General features: G+C 40.4%; 1 protein-coding gene across 3 annotated transcripts in view; it reads left to right on the top strand.

The window, feature by feature from the left end:
* Ttc27 (tetratricopeptide repeat domain 27) overlaps nt 1-19387 on the top strand; it is a 156535-nt gene that overhangs the window by 106256 nt on the left and 30892 nt on the right. For all 3 annotated transcript variants that reach the window (XM_021186245.2, XM_021186244.3, XM_021186243.3), the window contains exons 14-16: nt 8972-9070; nt 13639-13691; nt 18634-18799. In XM_021186245.2, coding sequence (XP_021041904.1) covers nt 8972-9070; nt 13639-13691; nt 18634-18799 — 318 coding nt within the window. The remainder of the gene's footprint in view (nt 1-8971; nt 9071-13638; nt 13692-18633; nt 18800-19387) is intronic.

Here is a 19387-nt window from a genome sequence, read left to right as displayed (position 1 = left end):
AGCATGCATGTGGAGATCAGCAGACAACTTGCAGAAATTGGTTTTTCTTTCATCTTTAGGTACGTCCCTTGTCATGAGTATCAGGATGGCTAGCTTACAAAGCTGCCCGGCTATGTGGGCTGTGCGTCTAATAGGCTTGTAGACCTTAGATGTGTTTCCCCACAGCTGGATTTTTTTTTTTTTTTTTTTTTTGACATGGGTTCTGGCCATGTCAAAAACTCAGGTTAGGTTGTCTGGTTTGTGGGATAAATGCTATTATTTGCTGAGCCATCTCACTGGCCCCATCAGTCATCATTGACAATGGTAGTTTAAGTAATAATTTAAAAACAAAGTAAAAGACATGCTAAGCATTGTCCACAGTTTTTCAGATTCTAAAGACCTCCATTGAGAAAGAAAAAATAAAGACGTTGCAATGAGTCAGCTGATAGCAACTGGGAGACCCTGAAGTTTAAAGCTGAGAGCTTTGTATGAGTCCAGGGCCAAGATGGTTACCTATACTGAGAGAGGCAAGCCAACAGTTAACTGATCTGGAGATTTTCATTGCATGCAAATTATTAAAACAACTGCAAAAATAACCAAAGGTAAAGGATACAGGAACCATATTAATACTTCATATGTCTAAATTTTTATTAAAAATGTAATATACTGAATATAAAACATTGGCTATTTTTTAAACTTAAAAGTAAATAAGACACGTCATGTGACCAGAGTGGCCTAGCGCTATATCATGGGTACTGTTATTTGCATTATTTGCTAATCTTTTCTCGTGGATTACAAAGTAAAGTTTTCCATTTGTATCTTGATTTCATATGTTCTTTTTTTTTTTAAATATCAACCTGTGGAGAAGAATATTTGCTTTTTGTTTATTAATTTGTGTGTGTTTTTTTTTTTTTTCTGTTGAGGCCTATATAGGAGTTTGCAGTATTCCTAATTTAGTCCTACAATTCAGTGAGGTAGCCTTCATTCCAATGAGTTAAAATTCATTGCTTCTACCTGCCATGTTGGAAGAGACGCCTACATTATAAGTACCACTTTGTATAGAATACACTGCTGTTGGTTATGTTACTACAAGGCTGCAATCCTGGCACTTGAGAGGCTGTTTGAGTTTGATACCAGTTTGGGCTGCAGAATGGAACCTTTGTAATAAATCATAACCAAAGCCAAGAAAACAAGTAAAACCCAGATTTGTCTTTTTTTTTAATTGGATATTTTCTTTATTTACATTTCACATGTTATCCTCTTTCCCAGTTTCCCTCCCTCCTGGAAACACCCTATCACATCCTCCCTCCCCCTGCTTCTATGAGGGTGTTTCTTCCACCCATCTACCCACTCCCACCTTCCCACCCTCGATTCCCCTACACTGCAGCATCTATCTAGCCTTCATAGGACCAAGGACCTCTCCTTCTACTGATGCATGGCAAGACCATCCTCTGCTACATATGCAGCTGGAGCCATGTGTACTCCTTTGTTGATGGCTTAGTCCCTGGGAGTTCTGAGGGATCTGGTTGGTTGATACTGTTGTTCTTCCTATGAGGTTGCAAACCCCTTCAACTCTTTCAGTCCCTTCTCTATTAGGGACCCTGTGCTCAGTCCAATGGTTGGCTGCTAACATCTGCCTCTGTATTTGTAAGCCTCTCGCAGGGCCTCTCAGGTGACAGCCAGATCAGGCTCCTTTCTGCATGTACTTCTTGGCATCCCAAATAGTATCTGGGTTTGGTAACTGTACATGGGATGAATCCCCAGGTGGGACAATCTCTGCGTGTCCTTTCCTTTAGTCTCTGCTCTACACTTTATCTCCATTTTGTTCTCCTCCTAAGAAAGACCGAAAAACCTACACTTTGGTCTTACTTCTTCTTGAGCTTCATGTGGTCTGTGAGTTGTATCCTGGTTATTTGGAGCTTTGGGGCTAGTATCCACTTATCAGTGAGTGCATACTAAGTGTTTTCTTTTGCAATTAGGTTACCTCACTCAGGATGATATTTTCTAGTTCTATCCATTTGCCTAAGAATTTCATAAATTTATTGTTTTTAGTAGCTGAGTAGTACTCCATTGTGTAAATGTACCATAATTTCTGTATCCATTCCTCTGTTGAAGCATATCTGGGTTCTTTCTAGCTTCTGGCTATTATAAATAAGGCTGCTATGAACATAGTGGAGCATGTGTCCTTGTTACATGTTGGAGCATCTTCTGGGTATATGCTCAGGAGTGGTATAGCTGGCTCCTCCGGTAATATTATGTCCAATTTTCTGAGGAACCACCAGACTGATTTCCAGAGTGGTTGTACAAGCTTGCAATCCCACCAGCATTGGAGGAGTGTTTCTTTTTCTCCACATCCTCGCCAGCATCTGCTGTCACCTGAGTTTTTGATCTTAGCCATTCTGACTGGTGTGAGGTGGAATCTCAGGGTTGTTTTGATTTGCATTTCCCTGATGACTAAGGATGTTGAACATTTCTTTAGGTGATTCTCAGCCATTCATGATTCCTCAGTTGAGAATTCTTTGTTTAGCTCTGTACCCCATTTTTAATAGGGTTATTTGGTCCTCTGGAGTCTAACTTCTTGAGTTCTTTGTATATATTGGATATTAGTCCTCTATCAGATTTAGGATTGGTGAAGATCTTTTCTCAATCTCTTGGTTGCCATTTTGTCCTGTTGCCAGTGTCCTTTGCCTTACAGGTTTGCAATTTTAGGAGGGCCTGTTTGTTGATTCTTGATCTTACAGCATAAGCCATTGGTGTTCTGTTCAGAAATATTTTCCTGTGCCCATATCTTCAAGGTTCTTCCCCAATTTCTCTTATATTAGATTCAGTGTATCTGGTTTTATGTGGAGGTCCTTGATCCACTTGGACTTGAACTTTGTACAAGGAGATAAGAATGGTTCGATTTGCATTCTTCTACATGCTGACCCCCAGTTGAACCAGCACCATTTGTTAAAAATGCTGTATTTTTCCACTGGATGGTTTTAGCTCCTTTGTCAAATATCAAGTGACCATATATGTGTTGGCTCATTTCTGAGTCTTCAATTCTATTCCATTGGTCTACCTGTCTGTCTCTGTACCAGTACCATGCAGTTTTTTAATCACTATTGCTCTGTAGTACAGCTTGAGGTCAGGGATGGGGATTTCCCCAGAAGTTCTTTTATTATTGGAAATGATTTTTGCTCTCCTGGATTTTTTGTTATTCCAGATGAATTTGCAAATTGCTTTCTAACTCTATGAAAAATTGAGTTGGAATTTTGATGGGGATTGCATTGAATCTGTAGATTGCTTTAGGCAAGATGGTCATGTTTACTATATTAGTCCTGCCAATCCATGAGCATGGGAGATCTTTCCATCTTCTGAGATCTTCGATTTCTTTCTTCAGAGACTTGAAGTTCTTGTCACTTCCTTAGTTAGAGTCACACCAAGGTATATAATAATATTTGTGGCTACTGTGAAGGTTGTCATTTCCCTAATTTCTCTCTCACCTGTTTATCCTTTGAGTAGAGGAGGGGTACTGATTTGTTTGAGTTAATTTTATATCCAGCCACTTTGCTGAAGTTGTTTTTTAGCTTCAGGAGTTCTCTGGTGGAATTCTTTTGGGTCACTTACATATACAATCATATCATTTGCAAATAGTGATATTTTTGACCTCTTCCTTTCCAAGTAATATCCCTTTGACCTCCTTTTGTTGTCTAATTGCTCTGGCTAGAACTTCAGATACTATGTTGAATAGATAGAGAGAGTGTGGGCAGCCTTGTCTAGTCCCTGATTTTAGTGGGATTACTTCAAGTTTCTCTCCATTCAGTTTGATGTTGGCTACTGGTTTGCTATATATTGTTTTTACTATGTTTAGGTTTGGGCCTTGAGTTTCTGATCTTTCCAAGACTTTTAACATGAAGGGATGCTAAATTTTGTCAAATGCCTTTTCAGCATCTAATGAAAAGGTTCTCTGTTTTTTTTTTTTTCCTTTGAGTTTGTTTATGTAGTGGATTACATTGATGGATTTCCATATATTGAACCATCCCTGCATCCCTGGGATGAAGCCTGCTTGATCATGGTGAATGATAATTTTGATGTGTTCTTGGATTCGATTGGCATGAATTTTATTGAATAATTTTGCATCAGTATTCATAAGGGAGATTGCTCTGAAGTTCTCTTTCTTCGTTGGGTCTTTGTGTGGTTTAGGTATAAGCATAAATTTGGCTTCCTAGAATGAATTGGGTAGTGTACCTTCTGTTTCTAGTTTGTGAAATAGTTTGAAGAGTATTGGTATTAGGTCTTCTTTAAAGGTCTGGTAGAATTCTCCACTAAACCCATCGGGTTCTGGGCTTTTTTGGTTGGAAGACTATTAGTGACTGCTTTTATTTATTTAGGGGTTATTTACTGTTTAGATGGTTTATCTAATCCTGTTTTAACTTTGGCACCTTGTATATGTCTAGAAAATTGTCCATTTCATCCAGATTTTCCAATTTAGTTGAGTATAAACTTTTGTAGTAGAATCTGATGACTTTTTGAATTTCCACAGTTTCCATTGTTATGTCTCCCTTTTCATTTCTGATTTTGTTAATTTGGATACTGTCTCTGTGCCCTCTGGTTAGTCTGGCTAGGTTTATCTATCTTGTTGATTTTCTCAAAGAACCAGCTCCTGGTTTTGTTGATTCTTTTATAGTTCTTTTTGTTTCTATTTGTTGATTTCAGCCCTGAGTTTGATTATTTCTTACCATCTACTCCTCTTGGGTGTATTTTCTTTTTTGTTCTAGAGCTTTCAGGTGTGCTGTCAAGCTGCTAGTGTAAACTCTCTCTAGTTTCCTTTTGGGGGGCATTTAGAGCTATACGTTTTCCTCTTACCACTGCTTTCATTGAGTCCCATAAGTTTTGCTATGATGTGTCTTCGTTTTCATTAAATTCTAGAAAGTCTTTAATTTCTTTCTTTATTTCTTCCTTGATCAAGTTCTCATTGTGTAGAGCATTGTTCAGTTTCCATGTGTATGTGTGTTTTCTGTTGTTTTGGTGGAATTTATGACCAGCCTTAGTCTGTGGTGATCTAATAGTGTGCATGGGATAATTTCAATCTTCTTGTATCTGTTGAGGCCCATTTTATGGCCAATTATATGGTCAATTTTGGAGAAGGTACCATGAGGTTCTGAGAAGAAGCTATATTCTTTTGTTTTAGGATGAAATGTTCTATAGATATCTGTTAGATCCATTTGGATCATAACTTGTGTTAGTTTCACTGTGTCCTGATACTTTCTGTTTTCATGATCTGTCCATTGTTGAGAGTGGGGTGTTAAAGTCTCCTTTATTGTACGGGGTGCGATGTGTGCTTTGTGCTTTAGTAAAGTTTCTTTTATGAATATGGGTGCCCTTGCATTTGGAGCATAGATGTTCAGAATTGAGAATTCATTTTGGTAGATTTTTCCTTTGACCAGTATGAAGTGTCCTTCCTTATCCTTTTTGATAACTTTTGGTTGAAAGTAGATTTTATTTGATATTAGAATGGCTGCTCTAGCTTGTTTCTTGGGACCATTTGCTTGGAAAATTGTATTCCAACCTTTTACTCTGAGGTAGTGTCTATCTTTGTTACTGAGGTGTGTTTCCTGTATGCAGCAAAATGCTGGGTCCTTTATGTATCCAGTCTGTTAGTCTATGTCCTTTAATTGGGGGAATTGAGTCCATTGATAATTAGAGATATTAAGGAAAAGTGATTGTTACTCGCTGTTATTTTTGTTGTTAGAGGTAGCATTATGTTCGTGTGCCTATCTTTTTTTGGATTTGTTGAAAGATTACTTTCTTGCTTTTTCTAGGGTGTAATTTCTCTCCTTGTGTTGGTGTTTTCCATTTATTATCCTTTGTAGGGCTGCATTTGTGGAAAGATATTATATAAATTTGGCTTTGTCATGGAATATCTTGTTTTCTCCATCTATGGCAATGAGAGTTTTGCTGGGTCTAGTAATCTGTGCTGGCATTTGTGTTCTCTTAGGCTCTGTATAACATCTGCCCAGGATCTTCAGGCTTTCATAGTTTCTGGTGAGAAGTCTGATGTAATTCTGATAGGTCTGCCTTTATATGTTACTTGCCCTTTTTTTCCTACTGCTTTTAATATTCTTTCTTTCTTTAATGTATTTGGTGTTTTGATTATTATGTGATGGGAGGAATTTCTTTTCTGGTCCAGTCTATTTGGAGTTCTGTAGGGTTCTTGTATGTTCATGGGCATCTCTTTCTTTAGGTTAGGGAAGTTTTCCTTCCATAATTTTGTTGAAAATATTTACTACCCCTTTAAGTTAGGAATCTTTGCTCTCTCCTATACTTATCCTTAGGTTTGGTCTTCTCATTGTGTCTTGGATTTCCTGGATGTTTTGGGTTAGTAACTTTTTGCATTTTGCATTTTCTTTGATTGTTTTGTCAGTGTTTTCCATGATATCTTCTGCCCCTGAGATTCTTTCTTCTATCTCTTGTATTCTGTTGGTGATGCTTGCATCTTTGACTCCCCATCTCTTTTCTAGGTTTTCTAATTCCAGGATTGTCTCCCTTTGCGATTTCTTTGTTGTTTCTATTTCTATTTTTAGATCTTGGATGGTTTTGTTCATTTCCTTCACCTGTTGTATTTTCCTGTAATTCTTTAAGATTTTTTTTTTTGTGTGTGTGTTTTCTTTAAGTGCTTCTACCTGTTTACCTTTGTTCTCCTGTATTTCTTTAAGGGAGTTATTTATGTCCTTAAAGTCCTCCGTCATTGTCACGAGAAGTGACTTTAGATCCAAATCTTGCCTTTCCGATGTGATGGTGTATCTAGGACTTGCTACGGTGGGAGAATTGGGTTCTGATGATCCAACTAACCTTGGTTTCTGTTGCTTATGTTCTTAAGCTTCCTGCCATCTGATTATCTCCAGTGCTCCCTGCTCTTGCTATATCTGACTGGAGCCTCTCCTTCCTCTAATCCTGGCTGAGTCAGATCTCCTCAGAGTGCAGCTGTCTCTGTGATCCTGTGATTCTGGGATCTTGTGATCCTGAAATTCTGGATGTGTCAGAGTTCCTGGAAGTCAAGCTGCCTCTGAGACCCTGAGATCCTGGTATGATCAGGCTCCTGGGATCCTTAGATCCTGGTTGTGGATCTTAGAGTACCTGGGAGTGGAGCCTCCTTTGGGTGCCGTTGGACTGGCTGCCAAGTTCGTGCCCTATGTAGACTGGAGCATACTTGAAGGAACCCAAGCCACCGATTGGGCAGGGTTACTGCATCCCTAATCCCATCAGTCCCAGTTACTCCGGTTGGTGTTGGAGCAGATGTGTTCTTCTCACCACTGATCCTAAGATCCTCAGCTAGGGTGCCTGGGAGTGGAGCCTCCTGGGGGCTGTGGGACCAGCTGCTGCTGAGTTCACACCGTTGTCTTTTTTTTTTCAGAGATGTTGAATAAAAGAGTGTACCCGAGAACTGATGAAATGCAGCCTGAACGTTTCAAAACTGAACTTGTGTGGGAGGCGGGTGCTTGTTCTACATATTGTCACTCGAGTCAGGATTGGACTTCTGTTCAGGAAATGTGTTCTGGTGCCTTGAATGGCTCTTTTCTTTTTTTTTTTTTTTCTTCATTTTTTACAAATATTTTTTTTTATTACGTATTTTCCTCAATTACATTTCCAATGCTATCCCAAAAGTCCCCCATACCCTCCCCACCACTCCCCTCCCCACCCGAATGGTTCTTTTCATTCATTCTCTTCAAAGCTAAGCTGTCTTATGTGGCAGTCTCATTGTTAGGGCCACAAACTCGTTTCTAGCAAGTCTCTGCTCTGCTTTCCACCAGATGCACACCACCCTCTGCAGCCTTCACCTAACCTCTACCAACCAAATCTGTTCTGCATAGAGGAAGCCCTTGGTGGGTATTACAGCCTCCTGTGAATGAGAGAAGTGTTAAGTTGCCCTAGGATATTTGCTTTGGAAGCCTCATCTCTAGTTATCAGCTAAAAATCTTTCTCTGCTTGAGAAGTTTCAGGTCCCTGCCCTCCGTATGGAGCAGGTTCTTTGTGGTGCAGGTTAGGGAGGAGGGGTGTGGAGATAGCTCCTCCTCTGCCTGTGAGGGAGGCGGAGACAGATGCAGAGCCTATCATTTCCTTTCTCCCTACTCTCCCTGCCTCTGTGTTCAGGCGATAAGGAAAGTAGGTTTCCATCCACCCCTGGCTTTGTGACTGGAAGGAAAACAAACTTAACTCATACTAGATGCCTTTCTGACCAATGTCATTGCATTTTTACCACTTACAGCTCCTTTTGATAGGGTCTGTCGAATTTTAAGGAAACCCTGTGATGCAAAGAATGTTTTTGTAGTTACCTGCTTTTCAAATCGCAGCCAGTTTCTGACCCTGTGTTTTCCAAGTTTTTTGCATCCCAGCCTACAGAGACGCTTGCCTGAGAGGTTATTCTTGGTTACATAGTGGAGGCTGTCTCTGGGAGTGAGGATGAAAGCAGAACTCTGCCCTTGGGTTTGTGGTACACAGATCAGTTGTGAGTCCGCTGATACTTTGTAAAGGTTTTCTGTTTACATCATTAATTCCAGGTTTAGATTAATTAATTACTTTACTATGCATTGATATTTTGCCTGCATGTATGCTTGAAGGTGCCAGATCCCCTGGAACTGGAACTACCAGCAGCTATGAGCTGCCATGTGGATGATAGGAATTTAACCCTGGTCCTCTTAACCACTGAGCCATCTCTCCAGCCCTAATTCCAGCAAATATAAAGACCTATAAAGAAAGCTGCCTTCAACACCCAGTGTATTAATAATATTAATATAACAATGCCTTCATTATTATAATAGATTTGAAATTTTCATGGAAAATTTTATCTTCAATAAATTTCCTACAGTTAAACTCAACACAAAGCAAATGTTATATATAGTTCTGAATTCTGCATAGAAGTGTATTTTTTGGTAGTATCTTAAACATGTTCAGATTGTATTTTCTAAATGTGTGCATGTGTTTGAATAACATTGAATTTTGATTTCTGCAGCTCGGGGTCTGGTTCTCTCTAGGCTGCGCCTACTTGGCCTTGGAAGACTATGGTGGATCAGCAAAGGCGTTTCAGCGTTGTGTGACTCTAGAACCCGATGTAAGTTTGTTTGTCCCCTTTCCTTATTTCAGCTCTTTGTCTTTCTCTGAATTGGGCTGCGTTTAGAGTAGCTGGGCGGATTTCTCCTACTTACACTAGTGTTTCCAGCCGTCCAGGCTGTAGTGTGCATTGGTGTTCCGTTGCCTTTGTTGTTGGCAGTCATCTTCTGTTGTTAGGACAGGTCACTGCATCCACTTACCAGCTGATGACATTTGCATCTTTTCTACATTGGTGCACTTCTGGAATGCTTCTGCCACTAGCATTTGTTTGTCTGCTCTTGGTAGACTCGTGTGTCCTTTTCTCTTGAGTATCTCTACTCGTGGGAGAGCTTCTGGGTCATGTAGTCGAGCGTTAGAGGAACCGGCAGACTCTTCCAGAGTCTTACTAATACACTAGCCAGCAGTGAGGGAGGGGTCCAGCTGCTTGGAGTCTTCGCCGTTCTTTGCTCCTTTCTCTTGGGTGATATTTCATGGCTTCAGTGTATAGTTCTTAATTATAATTATGTTGAATATTTTTGCATTTGTTTATTAGCTGATTTAGTGTCTTCTTTGGGGATGTCTGTTCACATCCTTTGCCCATGTGAAAGGTTGTTTGTGACTGTTGAGTTGTAAGGATTCTTCTTGTATTCTAACTATAAGGCACCTTATGAATGGTAGATAATGCCCTCCATTTTTTTTGTTTTAACTTTTTAAAAAAGATTTATTTTGTGTATACAAATGCTTTGCCTGCATGTATGTATGTGCAGCATGTGTATGCCTGGTGCTTACATGTAGAAGAGGTCAGAAGAAGGCACTGGAGTTACACATGGTTGTGAGCCACCATGTGGGTTCTGGGAATCCAATCTAAGTTCTCTATAAGAGCAACAAGTGCTCTTGGCTGCTGAGCCTTCCCTTCAGCCCTTTCTCCCTTTCCTAATAGCGCCATTTAAAGTACAGTTGTACATTTTATTTTATATATGTGGATGTTTTGCCAGCACGTGTATCTGTGCATTTCATGCGTGCCTAGTGCCCATGGAGGCTGGAACTGGCATTAGAGACAGTGGTGAGCTGCCATATTGGTGATGGAGATTGAACCTGGGTCCTCTGTGAGAGCATCAAGTGCTCTTAACTGCTCTGCCACCTCCCCAGCTCCTCTCTTACTTTGTTTTTAAGATAACTTATTGTGCATGCATCTGTGTGTGTGCATGCCTGTGTGAAAGCAAGTGCCACGACACCTGTGTGGAGGTCATGTGACAACTTGTGAAACCAGTTCTCTGCTTCCACATTCCACCATGTGTAGCCAGGGAACTAAGGTGGTCAGGCATAGTACCAGATGCCTTTACCTGCTGAGACATCTTTCTGACCCTTATTTTATTTTATTTTATTTTATTTTATTTTATTTTTTGGTTTTTCCAGACAGGGTTTCTCTGTGTAGCCCTGGCTGTCCTGGAACTTACTCTGTAGACCAGGCTGGTCTTGAACTCAGAAATCCGCCTGTCTCAGCCTCCCAAGTGCTGGGATTAAAGGCATGTGCCACCACTGCCCAGCGTTATTTTATTTTATTTTAGTGTGTGTGTGTATGTGTGTGTGTGGTATGTATGGCATGTGTGAAGATTAGAGGTTAGCTCTCTGGAGTTGGTTCACTCCTATGAGTTCTGGGGAATGCAGCTCAGGACCTCAGGCTTGTACAGCAAGGGCTTTAACCTACTAAGACATCTTGTTGGCCCAAAAACTTAACTTTTTTTTTTTTATGTATTTGTTTGATTTGAATTTTTGGAGAGTAGGTCTTGTTATTGTCTGTGCTGTCCTCGATCTCACTATGCAGCTCAGGCTGGCTGGTCTTGAACTCATGATCTTGCTGAATGCTGGGATTACTGCATAGCCCTGTCCAATGATGACATCTGACTCATCTGTTCTTTTTCCTTTATTTCTGATCCATCGCCAAAGCTAAAATCTCTGACTGACCTCATGATTATTCTTTTCTTTGATTATTGGAACTTAAACTCAGGGTTTTGGGGGGCTAGGCAACTGCTTGACCACTGAGCTATAATCTCAGCACTATTCCTACCTTTTCTTCTAAGAGTTTGTGTAGTTTCAGCTCTAGACTACCTTAAGTTTTGCTTATAGCTTTGGTTATAGCATAAGGAAGTGTTCAGTTTCATTCTTTTATATGTAGATATGAGTTAGATTTAATCAGCTATTGTCTCTGTGTGCTAAGCACCACTCACAGAAGCTTTGAGGGGAGGTTTTGGAATGGTGAGTATGGTCAGACATGCTTTTAATCACAGTACTCGGGAGGCAGAGGCAGATGGATTTCTGAGTTCGAGGCCAGCCTAGTCTATAGGACAACCAGGGCTACATATGGTGACCATGAGCACCCAGTTCTCTTTCACAGTTGCTTTGGCCATTTGGGGCTCCTTGGTTTTCCATGTTGAATTTTAACATCAACTTCTACAAAAATAAAAAGAGAGAGGGAGAGGGAGAGAGAGAGAAGGGGAGGAAGGAAGGAAGGAAGGAAGGAAGGAAGAAGGAAAGAGAAAGAGAAAGGGTATCTGAGATATTATTAAGGGTTTCATTTAATTGGCACAGCAGTATGCCACCATGAATGAGGAAAACTTAAGTCTTGCTTTCTTTCTTCCTTGTTCTAAGACTAGCTACCAACCAAATGTCCTCCCTCCCTCCCTCCCTCCCTCCCTCCTTCCCTCCCTCCCTCCCTCCCTCCCTCTCTCCCTCCCTCCTTCCCTCCCTCTCTGCTTCCCTCCCTCCCTCTGTGAATTTGTGTGTTGGGGGATAATATGCATGGTGTGGCATGCATGTGGAGGTCAGAGGACAACCTGTGGAGTTGATTTTTTTCTCCTTCTGCCTCGTGGGTGTCAGTGATTAAACACAAGTTGTTAGGCCTGGCAGTGAGCACCTTGCTAGGCTCCTGCTTCCTCTTCCTTCTCTCCCTTTCTCCCCTCTCTCCCCTCTTCCATCCTACAAACAACTGAGGCAGAGATTCTGTGACAGAAGAATTATTAGCCACAATCTTACTGCATTCAGAATCCAAGCCAAGCTCTGTGCATCTGACCTTAGTTCTTATTTCATTCCATAGAGCGTTACTGTTAGTAGTCCACAAATAACTTACATGAAAATTATAAACAAAAATGGAAGATTATGGTGGCAGACTATGTTTCAGATGTTTGATACCATCCAAAATAGACTCTGTTCTCAGCTTTTAAATCATCACATTTAGTCTTCTCAGCGTGCATGTAACCTACTATGGTTGGTTACAGCTCTCTCTCTCTCACTGTGTGTGTTGGGGAACATTCCATGTATGAGCATTTATGGACCTGCGGGTGAGTATCTGGTGGCCATAAGTTGGCATTGTTTGTTTCCTTGAGTCAGGGTCTCCCCTGAGCCTAGAGCATCAGCTCTAGAGACCCCTCGCTGACTCCCAGGGCAGGGTTACAGGTCCACATCACCACACTATGCTCAGCGCATGGGCTCTGAGCTTCCGGACTCAGGTTCTCTTGCACATGCAAGGAGTACTTTGCTCCATGATCATCTTTGAGGGTTCTGCAGTTAGCTTTTATAAATGTCTGAAATGCTAAGTTAGCTTTTGGGGGGGAGTCTAATGAGAATGAGGAAGATCATATTGATAAGAGGCATTTGCTTAATGGACTCATGCTTTCCAGAGTCTGTCTTTCATCTCAAAGGCACAGTAAATTGTATCTGTGAAATAGTAGCCACATTTCACCTCCTTCATTTTCTTTCTTGTCCTTTTAGTCCAGTATACTCTAAAGACTGCACACAGTCAAATGGATAGTCTGGACAGGTTTCTAGAACTTACTCTCTTATCTCTCTCCCTGGTGCTTTTAGATACAGATTCCAGTTGCTCTCTCAGACTTTCAGCCTGGTCCCCTTTCTTCATCCCAGTGGGCTTGCTTGCTGTGATTGGTGTCTGCCTGTGTGGGAGCCCTGTGTGTCTGTGGACAGAGGCTGTGCTGACTGCTAACACACACTGAGTGCTTTCTCTCCTCCTGGGTCACTCCTGCACTGCTGCTGTCTGACTCCCCAAACAGATCCTATTTTGTCTACTTTGTAGGTTTTTATGGTAAGAAGGCTAGCCAATTACTAGCTTTGCTACATCTGGAAAGGGCGGTCAGTACCATTTAATTTTAAAATCCTATGTGTGGCAGTTAGGAACTATATTTTATTAAAAAACAGAACAAAGTAAAATTCATAACCTTATTAGTATCAATATTTATGTAAGTCTTGATTTTACTTGAATACATAAAATAGAAATATTAGTTAAATTATATTGTGAATTTCCAACTATTTTCTATTTCAAAACTTGAAAATAAAAATTTAACTGAACTCTGAGTCAGTGCTTTGATGGCTATGTCATTGGTTTAGGTTTTTAAAATGTTTTTGTAAGGCATAAAAATAATTTTAATTTAGCTTTATGCCTTTTTCTTTCAAATACATTATTAAAAATTGTGATTATTTTTTAAAGGAGCATAAGAGACTAGGAAAATGGGTTATATTTTGGTTGTAGCAAGTGTCTTACCTAAGAACATTCTCTAACTGGAGTATCTGTTATTTTAGAATGCTGAGGCTTGGAACAATTTATCTACTTCCTATATTCGATTAAAGCAAAAGTAAGTACCTGAGACAAATATGAAGAACTTGGTTTCCCTTAAAACTGTAAGGTTTTCTCCAACTGAGCACTTAAATCCGTGTCTCTTTCCTATCCTTCTATATAAGTTAGAATAACTTAATTAACTGTTGAATTTTAATTGTATAGTTAATTCTTGAAAAAATTTAATGTATGATGAAGTATACATTATAAATAATAAGATAAATATCTCATGAAATTGACATTTACTGCTGAAGTTTTTCACCCTAAATTTCGTTACATGATAAAAACAATCAGACCTTTAGTTGGTCAACACAACTGGTAGTTTTCTTATTAACTGTTTGTCTTAGATATTTTTAAAAAGATTATTTTCTTTATTTACATTTCAAATGTTATCCCCTTTCCTAGTTTCCCCTCTGAAAATCCCCTATCCCCTCCTCCTCCCCCTCCCCCTGCTCCCCAACCTACCCACTCCCATTCCTGGTCCTGGCATTCCCCTATACTGGGGCACAGAGCCTTCACAGACCAAGGGCCTCTCCTTCCATTGATGACCAACTAGGCCATCCTCTGCTACATATACAGCTAGAGCCACAAGTTCCACCGTGTGTTTTCTTTAACTGGTTACGTATAGCTCCAAGGAGCTCTGGGGGTGCTGGTTAGTTCATATTGATGTTCCTCCTCTAGGGCTTCAGACCCCTTCAGTTCCTTGGGTACTTTCTCTAGCTCCTTCATTGGGAAACTTGTGCTCTGTCCAATGGATGATTGTGAGCATCCACTTCTGTATTTGCCAGGCACTGGCAGAGGCCCTCAGGGGACAGCTCTATCAGGCTCCTGTCAGCAGGCTCTTGTTGGCATCTGCCATAGTGTCTAGGATTGGTGGTTCTTTATGGGATGTGAATATGACCCATTTTTTCTGAAGATGTAGATTTAAGAAATAAAATGATCTGCAATATTATCATAAAAATTGATTAGTGATACAAGCTGTGTGTGGTGACATGAGATGAGAATGTAAAGGGAGCTGCGGTAGAGTAGGCACATCTCTGCTCACCTTTTGTGTGTTGGGAGCTTACTTAGTCCTGTGAAGACCTCAGAAGAGAAGGTTTGTGATCCTGGTTCAAAGATGCTTGTCTCATCATGAAGCTAGGTTGGAAGGACGTGTGGAAAGGATAGAAGGACACCTTTTGGGCAAAGGAAGTGATGTGGCCAAATGCAGAGTGACATAAATGAGTGGATTTTAGCAGGTGGCAGTAAAATCATAGTCGAGCTGTAGGGTAGTGTGAGCTGTCTAATGCAAAGGAAGGAAAGAGAAGTGGTTGCACTCAGCTCACTGTGTCTCCTGATCAATCACCTGATACGTTGAGACCATCCTGTTGGGAACAGCCTGAGAGTTTGGAAGGGAAATCAGCAGGGAAGCGTTTAGGAAGATGTACAGGAGGCGATGTATGAGGCAGAGTAGAGAGGGAACTGGAAGCAGGGAAACAGGTAAGCAGCCCAGACACAAGGTAACTAGAGTGGAATAAGAAAGGGCAGTGCCAACAGCAGCACAGCGGGCTGGTGATTGGCTATGAGAGCGAAGGATACGGGAGAGAAAAGGATTGCTACTGCCAGAGCCTTAATGTATCTGTTGCGAAGTCACAAGATATTCCTGAAGATATTAAGGCCATTTTCCATTGAGATCATGGAATGCTTCTTCTGCTCTTGGATGTTAGTTTGTTCTACCATTCTCTTAAAAATAATCCTGTTCTTGGTTACCGTGGACTGTGTTAGTGCTTACTGGATACCTAGTGCTCTAGGTCAGTGGGAGTCGGTTATAGTGGGATCTGGTCAGTTTTTCCTGGCATAATCCTGTATGTAGCAAGACTTTTTTTTTTAAAGATTCATTTATATTTACTCTATGTGTATGTATGAGTATTTGCTTGTATGTATGTGTACCATGTTCATGCCTGGTGTCCACAAAGGCCAGAAGAAGGCATTGGAACCCCTAGGAACCGGAATTCCAAATAGTCATAAGTGCCATGTGAGTGCTGGTAACAGAACCCAGGTCCTATTCTAGAGTGTCCTGAGTTGTCCTCTTTCATTTATTTGCTGTGACTCTAGACATAAGAAATGTTTTATTCATGAAATTATTTCAGAGATACTGTTCCTCTCAAAACAATATTTATATCATAAAATGGTCTCATCTCTTCTGTTGTGAGCACTACAGTGCCCTTTTCCCCTTTCTGTCTGATCTCCCCGGGTATCAGGGCCCTTGGAAACACTTCCCATTTCATGTATAACTTTCATAGTCTAGCTTCTCCATCATGCATGCTGGACCAGTGACTCCAAGATGAAACTTCTTATGAAAAAGCTAGCTCTACTAAGAGAGAAACACAATTCATTCCAGTGTTTTGTGTGTGCACGTGTATATAAAGAATGAATGTTATCTTTAGAAACAACCATCTGCCCCCTTTGAAACAGGGTTTCTCATTGGTCCAGAGCTCACAAATTAGGCTAAACTGACTGGCCAATGAATCCCAGGGATCCTCTGGACCCCACTTCCTTCAGCTGAGATTGTAAGTAGACATCACCATACCCATTATTTTTGTGTAGGTCTGGGGAATCACACTTATATTCTTGTACATGCAAGATGAGTGCTTTGTAGACAAAGCCAGCTCCTTTCCCCCTGTCCTCCCCATTTAAAGTTTTGGGCTTAGGAACCTGTGATTGGGGGCATACAGATAGCCTGTATCATTGATTGTTGTCTATTGTATTGCTCTTCAAGAAGATGACTTGATGCCGATTCCTTTGTAAGTAGGAGAACAGAGGAGTCTCACTTCATCAGTTGTTGAAAAATACTTGTTATTACAAGGGAAACAGTGGTAAGAGAATAAAGAAAGGTGGAGACAGTCCATAGAAACAGTATATTTGAGTTTTGAAAACTACTTTTTTTTCTTTTTTGAAATTTCTTTTTACTTTTACAAGGAAGGATCCTTTAGTAGTTCTTTAAATTATGACCAGTCAATACTACCTTAGTCTTTGTACATTTAAGTGTGTTTGATTTTGCATTTCCTTTTGAGTGGCAAGTTTAGCTGGTTATGAAAGTTTAGGCTAACTTAATTTCACTTGGCATGTTAGCACTATTTATGTATTTTATTGCTTTCTATCATCTTGTTGCTAATGAAATACCTACTGTTTTTCATTGTTATTCTTTTCTAAATATTAGGATATGTCCATGTTTTGTAACTTTACTTTATATGTCTATATTGCTTAGAATATTTTGTATACTTTTTTGACCAAAGAATATGGATCTTTGCTTGGTTCTGAAAAATGTTCAGCCACGATCTTTGATATATTCGGCCATTTACTTGTATTCCTATACTCTGGAATTTCTATCATAGTTATATATAAGTCTTAGTCTTTCCTCTGTTTCCTCACTCTTTGTTTATTTTTTAATTCTGAATTTTGACAGACTTCTCAGTGTTCTTTTCCAACTCACCAGTTTTCTCTTGAGTTACATATCATGTGGTATAAGACACATGTGGAGTGCTGTTTGTTCTTCTGTTCTTTTCCAGGGTAAACCCATATTTTGCATGTTTTGAAACAAATATGTTCAAAGGCTTAATAGATGTTTTCCTCCTCCTCCTCCTCCTCCTCTTCCTCTTATTCTTTTTAAATAGCATACAAAGAATAAGGTTTCATTATGAAACTTTCAAACAAAATTAGTTTTCATTTGTCCTTCCACTCAGCCCTTCCCTCTCTGTCCAGTTATCTGCCTTTGTGCTTTAATGCCATGTTTGTCCTTTTGCACACATCCCCCACTCTGCCTACCTAACCCCTCTTGCTCTCCTCTGATGGGCTCCTATTTTTGATAGATTACTTAACAGTAGCTTAGGGTCTGGAGAGATGGCTCAGTGGTTAAGAATGCACTGGCTGCTCTTCCGGAGGACCTGGATTCAATTTCTAGTGCTCACATGGCAGCCCACAACCATCTGTAACTCCAGTTTCAGGAGGACTGACCCCTTCTATTGGCCTCTGCAAGCCTCAAATGTGTTCATGGTGCACAGACACAGATAGGCAGAACCACCCATACACATAAAATAACAAACAAAAATACTCAAAAAACTGGACCTTAAATTTAATAATTTTATGTCCTGTTGGGTAATTTTGTTCACTGTCCTGTCTTTGTATAGGCTCCCCAAACCCCAAGTTGTAGAATTTGTTTTGTAGACTTATTTAGAGTGTGAGGAGATTTTTGTTTTATTCACTCTGACCACTGCCCTGCTTCCCACTGTTTGTGTTGAGGGATTGCAGCCTTACTCTGTAGTTTGCTCTAGGATGGGTAGAGTCTGGAACTTGGATCTACTGTTTCTTAGGGCAATATTGAGGTTGATGCTCTGTTACGATGTTCTTGTTAGTAATAAATAAATCAGGGAAGACATATTTTCATAGAGTACTATATATCCCTCAGTTCATTATTGAACTGTATGGGGAACCTTGGTGGTTTTGTGATATTTGGGCATCTGATTTCCCAAGTGATGTATTAATACAAGATGGAGGAGTAGTGTTTTAGTTAGAGTTTTACTTCTGTGAACAGACAGACAGCTTGACCAATGCAAGTCTTATAAAGGACAACATTTAATTGGGGTTGGCTTATAGGTTCAGAGGTTCAGTCCATTATCATCAAAGCAAGAGCATGGCAGCATCCAGGCAGGCATGGTGCAGGAGGAGCTGAGAGTTCTACATCTTCATCTGAAGGCTGCTAGTGGCAGACTGGCTTCCAGGCAGCTAGGACGAGGGTCTTAAAGACACACAGAGATACACCTACTCCAACAGGGCCACACTTCTAATAGTGCCACTCCCTGGGCCGAGCATATACAAACCATAACAAGTAGCTCTTCACATTCATGTTCATATGTGCTTAGCCATGATTTGTCTAAATTGAAAAGATGTGGTTGTTCATTTCTATGAAATTTGACCTTCCCCAGAGTCAAAGCTTTTAGAACGTTACAAGAAGCCCTCAAGTGTAACTATGAACACTGGCAAATCTGGGAAAACTACATTCTCACCAGCACCGACGTCGGGGAGTTTGGGGAAGCCATCAAAGCTTACCATCGGCTCCTGGACCTCCGAGACAAATACAAAGATACTCAGGTAGGAGACTTACGTGTTGTTATTTTAGTTTGGGTTTTGTACTGAACCACTGTTGTGTGATGTTGTTTTCTTTACTGTGATACACATGTGGTATACGTAAACAGCAGTTTTGTTCTTTAGTTAGTCATTTCCAGTTACCTACAGATCCTGGCATTTCCATGTTAAGTGTCTTGGTGCCATCACACACAGTATTGCTATAGTTCAGGCATGCCAATCTGACTTACGGTTTGCATGCATACTGTCAGTGTACAGAAATGAAATAGAAAGTCCTTTGCAGAACTTACTACTCCGGGTACCGCCATGCCCTCTGTGGTTTGTAATAGTGGGAGTAAATTCTGTATGTATCCATGTAGTGTTTGCTACATGCTTTCCGAGGCTTGTTTACAGCACTTGGTTAGATGAAGTTATTCTTAAGGAAAGTATTAGAGATTTGCATCCACAGTGTTTGCTGTTTAATAGAATTAAATAAACAAGACCTTTGGGGCTGAATTATAATAGAAGACGGTGTACAAAGAGAAAATACTCCGGGGTTTATGGGTTCTGAAGTGAGAAGTCTGGAAAACGACTTAACTCTTTAGGTCTTGTAAC

This window comes from Mus caroli, unplaced genomic scaffold (assembly GCF_978045245.1).
Source record: "Mus caroli unplaced genomic scaffold, Mus_caroli_1 scaffold_18, whole genome shotgun sequence".
NCBI classification, from domain to species: Eukaryota; Metazoa; Chordata; class Mammalia; order Rodentia; family Muridae; genus Mus; species Mus caroli.
The sequence above is the reverse complement of the archived record's forward strand: the minus strand, read 5'-3'. Positions and strand labels throughout refer to the sequence as shown.